The following is a 12,151-nucleotide window of genomic DNA, read 5'->3' as shown; positions in this document are numbered from 1 at the left end:
GTCAAAAGCATCCATCTCAGATTTGTTAGTATATGTAGGAGTTTGACACTGAATGAGGTACTTTGATATGTAAAATAGTCATCGTTGCTCTCTTCTGGAATCTAGAAAGCCCATTAATATGTCTTGTTCTTGGCATTATGCCATACGGTACAACTATAATGGAAATTAGGAGAAAATATGGTATTGTAAATTTTCAGTAGGGCTTCCTTTGACCTGAAACTTCCCATTCTCCCCAAAACGTCTAGTTTCTTACTAACTTGTTTACCTAAGGCGTCTGTTTGATAGGACTGTCTAAAAATTATACGGTACCAATTTTGATGCATCAGATACGCATTTCGACAAATAATGTCTCTTCAGTGATGCTGAAGCCGAAATTTTGGAAATTCGAAATAACAATAAACTTGTAAGAGCTAAAAGGAAAACCAGAGTGCCAAAAACTGGAGCCAAATTCGTCCATGATCAGAGCTATGCATGAGCTATGCATGAGGGAGATAATCCTTATCGATGTAAACACCTGAAAGTTTGGCACATTTAACATTTTCTACGAAAATTTCACCAATATTTGTACAAAAGGTTCGACATTTCGATAATTTTTATTATTTATTATTATCAATTAACCTATTTCGTAGGTTGTAGGGGTCGTCCTTTAACTTTCTTTCTAGCACATCTAAAGATTCATCAGAAACATCTTGCGTGGTATCATCTGTATACGGTAGATGTTGACTTTAGAGTGCTTGAGACATATTGGGTAGTCATTTGCACAATTTAAAAAAAAAAAAAAACGAGGACCCAATATAGAACCCTTAAGGACTCCGGTGGTAATATATTTTTGCTTTGATATGGTCTCTTTCTATTTGACACATTGCGATAATAATGAAACTATTGAAATCTTTTCCCAAATACCCAAAGATAAAAGTCGGTGCATCAATATTTCATTTTGAACAGTGACAAATGCGTTGCTTAGATCAATAAAAGGTACACCTGTAAATTTCCCTTTATCAATGTTTTCAATCCATTTGTCAATGACATTATATAAAACAGTTTTGCGAGAATGTTTCATTCTGAAAGCTTATTGATGCTCTGTTTAAAAGTTATTTGTATTGAAATACTCGTAAAACGTGTCTTCCATCATTTTGCTTATGATAGGTAGAATAGATACAAATGTATGATTCTTGATATAGAAACTATCCCCAGGGGTTTTTTGGGGGGTTTTTTGTCGTTTTTTTTGTTTCTTTGTTTTTTGTTTTGTTTTTTTTGCTGTTTTCCGCCACATTCAACAATTTTTCAATTAAAAGGTGGTACCCAGTTTTTATTGGTGGAAGAGAAAACCCAGATACAGTGTACCTGGGAAGAGACCACCGACCTTCGAAAGTAAACTGGGAAACTTTCTCATATACCGGCGCGAGCGGGATTCGAACCCGCGCTGACCAGAGGTTAGAGATCGTGTGATTTTGAGCACGATACTCTAGCCACTCGGAGGTTGATCTAGTTGATTTCCATTCATTTACAACTTCACACTCCTGTATAGTTGATGATGGAAAACAAAATATCGGCGACAGCATCAGTACTCATTTGAAGTAATTGTAGAGAAATTCCATCCATACCTGCAGTGTTTGAACTTGACATGCCTTCAATTACTTTCTTAAAGAGATCTTCACAGGCTTTTAATGAAAAGGTGACGATAACGAACAGTGATCATATATATGATCCTATAACTGCTATAACGAATATAAAATTAAGAAGTGGGCAAACACAGACCTCTGGATGTACCAGATGTGAAATGTCCTAGCCATTGGTATGAACAGGTCAGACAGCATTTGACCCCATGGCAAATAGATCGTTATAATGACAATAGACTTTGAAAAATGCTGACTTTAAACGAAACTGTTCGAATCCCTGTAGCCTGCTTCGATTTAGAAACTGATCATACGAAAAACAAGCTCTATCAAAACGAATCAGCTGCGAGATATAAATACCATACGTAGGTAATAATGAAATATTCCTACATAGATATGGGAAGTTAATGATTAAAAACGCTCTCGGGATGTCTATCATAAAGGTGAGTTGTTAGTTTGCTGTTAACATCTATGTTCAATGAAATATGTAAGTACGAAGCAGATGTGGACGACTCTGTGGTGTCTTTTCTAGTTCACTGGGACATATGGAATCGACATATGAATGAAAATGATTATTGTTGATAAACAAAAGGTAGACATTGTCAAGAAGCAACTTCAGCATCTTTATTTTTACTTTAGAGTATCTGTGTTTAGAATCGTAGCAGTTTTAACAAAGTAATTTTTTAATGACTGATCACTAGTTAAGTTCTTTTTGAAAAATTCTTTTTAGTAAAAGAAAATAATTACGCTTCTAAGCACTGATTGGGTTACCAAAGGCACAGAAAACGAAGATAACGAACAGTGGTCAATTTCATCACTCCCACAAGGAATACAAAATAAAGAGTTGGGAAAACACGGATCCAGAGGTGGGATCAGCTGCTTAGGAGGACTAAGCATCCCCTGTCGACCGGTTGAACCCGCCGTGTGCTCTATGACTTGATCAGATAAACGGAATAACCCAAGTCAAAATCGGTGTGCCAAGAACGGCCTAACAATCGGTATGAACAACGTTGACTCAATGATGTAATGAGGTTATGTGAGCAAACTAGATCATTAAAATGTCCATCGTAATTTGCAAAATGCTGACTTTAAACGAGTCGGTTGAAACCTTTGTAACATCAACTAGTTTGCCAGTAGCTTAAAGGGAAAGGCAACCCAAAAACAGTTTACATGATAAATGATAAGATTAATTACATAATTAAGATTTGCCATACCATTCTGTTGATATACGGTCTAGATAAACTTCAGTATAATTTGAAAACGTTAAAAATTGAAATTCCCGCTATCTATAGAGGCTGCCATGATGTGGAACCTTTTCTTATTAAAGACCACAAAAATCAATAATTTTCACGTCACACCATCTGTTCCAGTTTTGAAGAGATTCGAAGATCTTCAAAGACATGTATGTGGTAGAATTTACGAATACATTGTAAATAAGTTGATGCCTTCATGTCAAGCTATCAATTACACAAATGCGAATGGGAGATGTGAAAAAGTTTGGGTTTTTTCTTTGAAATTCCTGATCCAACCAAATCATCTGAAAAGAAAGGACTATGTAAGCTGTTGGGGTTCAAGCCATTTGTATGAAGAAACGTATGCCGTCTGCCTGGTCTACGACTCGATTGAACGTCTTCTCTTAATTACTCTATAGTGGGGCGCTTTTTCCTAGGGCAAGAATGGGTCATTGTTTATCCTTCCTATGATGAAATTCTATGCTAGGCCCATTTTTCTGCCGTGGGTGGGATGAAGTCTAACCCTATCCCGTTTTGCTTGTGAGAAATCCTATACAAGGAGATTTTGCGTAAGTCATATATCTATGATTTTTTAAGATAAATCATAAACTGCAAAACACATCATGTAATGATTGCAAAAAAAAAGCTGTTGTTTTTCCCTCTTTCATAAAAGGATCTCCACAAATTATTTTGTATCAGTCCTTTCCTCATGAATGTTACTCAGGTGTGAACAATGCGGGCAAAAACTTAAAACATATAGTACTTCTATTTTAAGGGTTGGAGAATCCCACAGAAATGAAAGCAGGTTGTAAATATAAGAAATAATTTCCACTTTTGAAAATTCCTGAGAGGATGGACTGCGATGCTTTGTGCTGGCATGCTATTTGTAAAACGCTGGACGTCAGACAAACACTGACCAGAAAGGATTGCTTGAGCTTATGAACTAAATGTTTTAGTGTTTATATACATCACAATAATGATACGATCAGTACTTCCTTTCAGCAATATCATCAACTATTTAATTATATGAAAATATATCTTGTTTTTACTAAGTTATTTATTTATTTTTTTTTAGGAATATGGCACTTTCGACAATTGTACGGAAAACCAAACGATGTTGGGTAAAGCACAAAAGACGCTTAAAATTCATAATAGTCTTTCTCACTTCATTTTGGATGTTGTTATGGATACACAGGACCTTTAACAACGAGGTGGACTATATCTTCATCAATGAAAACACAGACAAGAAATGCGAAATACCAAACTTGGATACACACGACAAATCCATTGCAAAATTTTTGTATCATCTCAAGCCAATTCAGTGTGAGAAATCGTCAGATTTTGTATTTATTGATTCTATTGGATTCCTGAGAGTAAACGACACCGCTGTATTTAAGTCTGGACATAAAAACATGTCATGTACCTACTCCATAGTAAAACGTTCTGGTGATTACGACATCGAAACGGAAGCGGAAGTGCATTTTTCAAACTCCGTGTATGTTAATGCTGATTTTTTTCTTGTGAAGTGTAAGAATAAGAGGAAAACTGTAGTATATAAAAAATTACACCACACCATTGATTATAAATCTCGAATGCAACAATCAGAATTTCTTAATGAATCGAAGGAGCATTTAAATGTGTACGTATTTGGGCTAGATTCTTTGTCTAGGCTAGCTGCTGAAAGAACCATTCCGTTAACACTTCGCTACCTGGAGCAAAATCTGGGAAGATATATTATGAAAGGGTATACGAAAGTCGGAGCAAACACATTTCCGAATTTGATTAGTTTTCTAACAGGTAAAGTGTCTCATTCAAACGAGTTACCCCCGTATACGGAGATTTTAGACCCGTATCCGTTCATTTGGAAAAATTTTACTAACTGTGGTTACGCCTCTTTCTTCGCCGAAGATCTACCAGAAATTGGGACATTTACATACTGGAAAGGCTTTAAGGAACAGCCCTGTTTACACTACATGAGACCTTTCTATCTGGCAATGGATAAATTAGGTCTGCCGAATACTAACCAAGACCTTCTTACATTAGAAAACTACAATATACACCTTTAGCAAAGATCCGCTTTGTGTGTTGGAAACACACCTAAACATAAAATGTTAATGAATTATTACAAACAATTTATAGAAATGTACGGTAATAAAAGAAAATTTGCTTTGAGCTGGCTAAATGAACTTACACATCAATTCGACAATCTTGTACAGTTAGCCGACAGAGATATTATGTTGTTTTTTAAATGGTTGAAAGAATCGGGGAGGTTAGCTAATTCTATATTGATATTAATGAGTGATCACGGAATAATGCAAAAGGCGATCAAAAACACACTAGCAGGACGAACAGAGAATCGTATGCCTTTATTCGCCATTGTGATTCCTCCCTATATGAAATCTAAATATCCACATATCCACCACAATTTACAAACAAATACTCAACGATTGACATCTGCATTTGATGCGCATGAAACTTTAGTCGATGTTTTAGAAAGCAATTTTGTGCGCAGCATGGATTCTGTCAATGAGCGAAAGAAACTTCCACGTGGCATAAGTCTGTTTAGGGAAATTCCAGAGAGACGATCATGTAAAGAGGCAGAGATACCCGGCGATTACTGTGTCTGTAATTCATACGAACGACTTAACAAACATAGCAAAACATCAGAGGACTTAGCGCAGTTTTTAGTTTCCTATATAAATCATGGTTTATCTAAACATGGGAGGAAATGTTCAAGATTACATCTGTTAAAGATAGTGAACACTTATCTTGTGAAATCAAATTTACGACGCCGAAAAGATCAGGAGAAATTTTCCATACGAAAATTGATTTTTGAACCCGACCCGGAAGAGGAAACTTACCTATGCATGTTTGAAACTGTTCCTTGACGTGCAAGCTTTGAAGCAACAGTTAGATTAAACAATAAAGGATCGTACGACGTCATTGGTAGAGTAAATCGAGTGAACAAATATGGCAACCAATCGTTTTGCATTCAGGACAAATTTGCCAAACCTTTCTGTTACTGTGGAGGATCTCATTGATGTACATGAACATGTATCTTAACGACTTATTTATGATGGTTCAGAGGCAAACGCCACTTTATTTTTTCCACAGCTGTAAAATGCCTGACATGATGGCAAAACGCCGTAAAACCATTAACAATCAATCATATTGAATGAAAATAGATTATTCTTAAAATATATATATGGTTTGACCGAGCATGAAATGGTAATTGGCGTGTCCCAAGTGATAACCACAATTCGATTAAATACGGTGAATTCGAAATAGAAATATCTAATCGCTTGGAAATATGTACCATTTATTAATTATCCCTCGCTCTAAGCGCTTACTAACGTCTAAATATTTAAAGGGGAAATATGAAAATAGCTATATGGATGCTGAGTCACCTGATCCCACCTCTGGTATATCTAGGGGTCCGTGTTTGCCCAACTCTCTTTTTTGTATTGCTTATAGGAGTTATGAGATTGATCACTGTTCTTTATCTTCGCCTTTCATGATCCACCTATTAATTTAACACCAGTTGACGTAAACAGTGCATCATGACGTCACATTTAGCTTCGTTGTACTCTCCAACCAAACAACTGTGAACACCAATAATACCTCCGTTTGTAATTCAAAACAAAAGAGAAGAAAGCGAAGTTTACCAACAAATTAAAAAAGTAAGCGTATACATATATAAAAAGATAGAGACAATGAACAGTGATCAATGTCATAATAAGCCTATTAAGGTGATCCGTGTTAGAATAGGTCCTCAGTACTCCTTGCTTGTCGTATAAGGCGACTAAATGGGGCGGTCCTTCGAATGAGACCAAAAAACCGAGGTCTCGTGTCACAGCAGGTGTGCCACGATAAAGATCCCTCCCTGTCAAAAGCCATAAGCGCCGAGGATAGGCCGAAATTGTGCAGCCCTTCACCGGAAGTAGTGACGTCTCCATATGAGTGAAATATTCTCGAGAGGGACGTAAAACAATATTCAATCAATCAATCATAACTCCTATAAAGGTGAAGATAACGAACAGTGATCAATGTCATAACTCCTACAAGATATACAAGACAGAGAGTTGAGTAAACACGGACCCCTTGTTTTACATTTCTATTTGAGTGTTTGTATTGCAAATTGCACATCAGTCCTGAATTTTTGGCTGTCAAATTCAAAACTTCAAATAACTGTTGAAGCAAATGGTGGCGCCCATAGGGCTCACAGAAATTGGGTATATTATGTCTATATCATGTCGATTTTGTTTTTTCCCCTTTCAAATGTAAAACTTATACGGTACCAATTTTAATGCACCAGATGCGCATTTCGACAAATAATGTCTCTTCACACATCTTACCTTTAGAGTCTTGTATCGCAGAAGAGCTTGCAATCCGTTCGAGCTTCGCTCGGTACAGTTTAATATGTATAAGAACTGCGAACGATATTATTGTTTCGCCTCCTACCTTCTGATCAATTTTTAAAAGTTATCATTTTTAAATGATTTTTTATGTCTGTATAGATATGTTCATGAATTTTCATAAAGGTTGATTTATTTTACAATAAAAGAGAAATCATTTTATAGTTTGGGTCAAAATAATGTATTTCACTATTGGAATCAATGGAAAATGAAAACTGTTTTTAAAACATTCCACATGAAACAAATTACTTTTTTTGCAGATATTATGAATTGTCATCTAGCAAATTTTTACCAAAACGTTTGTTATTTCACGGGGGAAGATATGTTTATAGACCAAAACACATCGAAAATGTTCACTCTATGTTCAATTACAAATGCGGTTAAAGTGTGAAAAATGAAGATTAACAATTTTTTTACTCATTAAATATATGACGTTTCAAAGCCCGGTTTCAAGGAACATATTTTCTACACCCAATCAAAATCTATTAATTCGTGGGGGCCAATGTTCTTGGGTAAGCAAAAGTTTGCTGCTTCGTGGGGACGCGATACGATGTCACTAGGAAAGATAACTCTTCTTGGTTTCAATAAATGTTCGAGGACACGTAAATTCGTGGGTAAGACCAACGAAATTCACGAACATTAATGCCCCACGAACAATGACGATTCCACAGTAGTTGAAATTAAAAGCAAGTAATTAATCAACACTGGTATTAAAGTTTATAATCAATAACTGTAGGATTCCACTTTGCATTAAAAAAATATCATTACCAAAATTGTAAAGCTTTTTAAAATATACGAGTTGAACATGTAGGCAGGAATCCAGAGTTAGAGTGCATAGTTCTGTGTGACCATTGGACCGAGCGAAGCATGAAATAGCCATTGGCGTGTTCCGTGTGATAATCATAATTCAGTTAAGTACAGTCAATTAGAAATAGAATTATCCAATCTTATGAAAAATATGCTATTCTTGCACAAAACGCCCATTACCTCTTTACATAAAACACGTTCATCATAAACGGTTATTCAAAAATGTGTGTTTATCAAGCCGCCTACATGTATGACATAACAGTAGCTCTTGCTTTCGCCGCTGAGTGCTTATGTTCACTTTTCTTAAACAGTATGTTGAGTTGATTTGTGAAAATTCGGCCTTTTCAACACATTTCTTCGCAATGTTTTCTATTGTTATAAATTATTTTAGCTTAACACGGGGAGTTGTGATAAAAGCTGATACTTAAACATTTATCGAATCGGGAGTAAAGCAAGTAAAATTTACAACGCTTACAAATTAAAAAAAAATGCGTCGAATATGGCGTAAAATAATTTCTTCTCAAACAGTTTATTTTCCTTATTTGTTGTTTTTCAATTTCAATTTCAAATCTCCAAAAACATTATTTAGTTGTATTGTTTAGTATTCATGTACATGTATGTTTGTCTAACAAAGGAACATCGCTAATGAATACATACTTAAACATTAGTCTTTTTAAAATTCATATCAGTATATTTAAATTTTTAATGTTTTTCCTTCGAAATATCTATATATATTGTTTGTTTTATTCAAAAAATCTCGTAAAATTTCACATCGATTTCACAGAAAAGCGTAATTGATTTAGCTTTTTTACAATTAAGCTTTAACATATTCATTTGCACTGTCATTATTGAAAAAAAAAAGAATTAATTTCTACAGCATGCCTTGTAAATAAAAATTACCCTATGTATTTGTAGATTTTGACGTATGAATAATTCTCTTTAATGTTCAAAAATGGTAAGCGAAACAAAGCAAAACACTGCTTTCCACACCAATGTAGATTACCCCGCCTTAAGCTTACATTCTTCTTGTTCGCCATTACTATCAGAAATGGGGAGGGACAAAAGTATACTTATGTATCTTTATTTGCATAAGAAATAAACGGAAAATGTTCGTCATCAACCAACTCCCTCCGATTCTACATACCTGCTCTTAGGCAGATCTGCACTCTCCTTAATGATAAGAAATGTGTTGATGTGTAACTGTGTTGATCACGGAGTGTTAGACGCGTTTAAACCATTTTCATGGGTTCTACGACCGAATAATTAGCTCATAACGAGTCAAATATGTCAACAATTTGAAAATATGATTGGTCTGAACAGAAATCAGAACATCTCTTAACGTATCATAGTACTTGTAATTCTACTGTTGGTAACATAAATTCTTAAACTTATATACCGGATATTACCGTAGATTAGCTGCTTTTGTGACAAGAAAATTGACCCCTGTAGATCATACATTCCAAGCATCTGCTGTGTCATTCTCTCTCTCTCTCTCTCTCTCTCTCTCTCTCTCTCTCTCTCTCTCTTACGTACATAATGTACCCGACCTTTAGAATTAGTTAGAATTAATGATTACTTAAATCTAAACGAAATCCGAGTCTTTAAATATTTGATAAATAAATTATTAAATGGTTACTAAGTAACTTGTAAAAAAGAAAATTCAAATTCTCGATTTATCTCGATTTTATTGTGCATGGGAAAGTGCGAATTTTCGTGGTAATTGTATCTTAACTAAATGGTAAAATTTTTGATGAGACGGGAGTCACCCTCGCACATATATGTCAGCGTTCAACATAATGGCGTCCACCTCCAATCCTGCACTACATTTGCAAAATTAATTTGTTTCTAAATATTGGATATAATTCGCCATATATGTGATTGCAACATAAAACCTGTTGCAATACACATAAACATGACAAGATCCACATGTCTGGAATGAGCGAGTATAATCAGAATCTATGAGATTTAAATTTTGATGTCTTTGATATGAAACATATTCCTCACCTCTGCAGGAATTGCAAATCACCGATTTGGTCAAGATCAACATAACTGGTCGTTTGTCAACATTTCATACATTTTATAAATTTAGACTCAATCATTTAAATAACAGAAATGATCAGCATTGCTGTTGTAGTCATTCGCATGTTCACAAATAAATGGAGGAGAGGGGGATAGGATCAACATTATTGGTCGTTCGTCAACATTTGATAAATTTGTACTCTAACTAAGGAGAAAACCTCAGCTTATTAGCATTTTTTATGATCTAAGATGAGAAGCAGTTACATTATATTCACAATGTATTTATTCATCCATTATCTAGTAATTATACGTAGTTTTGCTTATTGTCAACATATATCTCGAAGAGGATTCTGGGAAGAAATACTGATCCCGCTCTTCTGTTTGAAAATACAACCGATGTCGCTGACAGTTCAGGAGAACTTTCGTCATTTAACAAGACATTTAGCTTTCTTTTCGATTATTTTATTAGTGAAACGTTTAACAAAAAATAGACACCGGGGCCATTTGAAGTAGATCACGTCCGTGTGGTTTTAATATCAATTCATCTAGGTTCTATCTCCCTCATGCATAGCTCTTATCCTTAGACGAAATTGACTCCAGTTTTTGTCATTCTGTTTTTCCCTAAAATAGCTCTTACAAGTTTATTATATATAGGATTTCAAAAATTTCAGTTGATCATTACTGAAGAGACATTATTTGTCGAATTGCGCATCTGCTGCATCAAAATTGGTACCGTATAAGTTTTATATTATATCAGTTGCATTATATGTTACGTAATGACATTTCAGATGCATTATCTGTTACGTAATGGCATTGTTGTAGGTCATTTCAGTCGCATTATCTCTTACGTAATGACATTGTTCTAGGTTATTTCAGTCGCATTATCTCTTACGTAATGACATTGTTCTAGGTTATTTGAGTTGCATAATCTGTTACGTAATGACATTGTTCTAGGTTAGTTCAGTTGTACTATCTGTTACGTAATGGCATTGACTGTTCAAAGCGATGTTGTGCTAAGCTTGTTATCATTTTTAGAAACACAGCTTTAAAATGAATATAGAAATGAATATAGAAAGGGACACGTGGAAAAAAAGTTTGGATTTCTGGGACGTAGCATTTCAAAGAAGTTTTTGATTTGACATTTGAACGTCCGGTGTATTTTTTTTTACAGCAATTTCTGTTCCTGTAGATGTATGTAGGTAGTAGATTAAAACAATTGTTCAGTTTCTGTTCCTGTACATGTATGTAGGTAGTAGATTAAAACAATTGTTCAATTTCTGTTCCTGTACATGTATGTAGGTAGTAGATTAAAACAATTGTTCAATTCCTGTTCCTGTAGATGTATGTAGGTAGTAGATTAAAACAATTGTTCAGTTTCTGTTCCTGTAGATGTATGTAGTTAGTAGATTAAAACAATTGTTCCGTTTCTGTTCCTGTAGATGTATGTAGGTAGTATATTAAAACAATTGTTCCGTTTCTGTTACTGTAGATGTATGTAGGTAGTAGATTAAAACAATTGTTCAGTTTGTGGTGTCTATTGTGGAATTGTACAGTGTTTCAATTTGAGACAAAATAAAAAGTAATGAAAGAGCAGTGAGACATTATTGTGTTAATAAATAAGAATTATCAACGCATGCGCCCAGGATCAACTTTTACAATAATTAATATTTGAGAGGTGCAACAGGTGCTGATTATCAGGGAAAATAGATTAAAGATATGAGTGAATTCAAGAGATGAAACATGAAATCACATCGTTTACAAAAGATGTAAATTTCAAGACATGAAGCATTGATATGATTTACAAGAGTTGAACAATTCAAGGAATGAAATAGTGATCAAAATGATTTGCAGAATTTGATTCTTCGGGAGCTGACGTGCTTTTTGGTTTGCAGGAGATGAACAAATGCATATCTATGATATGCAATTAAGAAATCGACAATTTAAAAGATGATATTTTGCAAGTTAAAGAGTACTTGGAGGATTTAAAGAGATTACACAAGTGAAAGGCTAAGATAAAGAATAGTGATAACTCACATAACTCCTGCACGCAACACAAAATGGA

At 34.7% G+C, this 12,151-nt stretch overlaps 1 protein-coding gene across 1 annotated transcript in view; it reads left to right on the top strand.

Annotated features, from left to right (window-relative positions):
* Window positions 1-11,682, top strand: part of LOC130046505 (uncharacterized) — a 48,006-nt gene extending 36,324 nt beyond the window's left edge. The window contains exon 2 of the mRNA XM_048901024.2: window positions 3,924-11,682. Within this exon, the coding sequence (XP_048756981.2) occupies window positions 3,928-4,914 (987 nt within the window). The 5' untranslated portion in view covers window positions 3,924-3,927 and the 3' untranslated portion in view covers window positions 4,915-11,682. The remainder of the gene's footprint in view (window positions 1-3,923) is intronic.
* Window positions 11,683-12,151: the final 469 nt, after the last annotated feature.

This window comes from Ostrea edulis, chromosome 10, assembly GCF_947568905.1.
Source record: "Ostrea edulis chromosome 10, xbOstEdul1.1, whole genome shotgun sequence".
NCBI lineage: Eukaryota > Metazoa > Mollusca > Bivalvia > Ostreida > Ostreidae > Ostrea > Ostrea edulis.
Note: the sequence above shows the minus strand (reverse complement) of the source record. Positions and strands in the feature narration are given on the sequence as shown.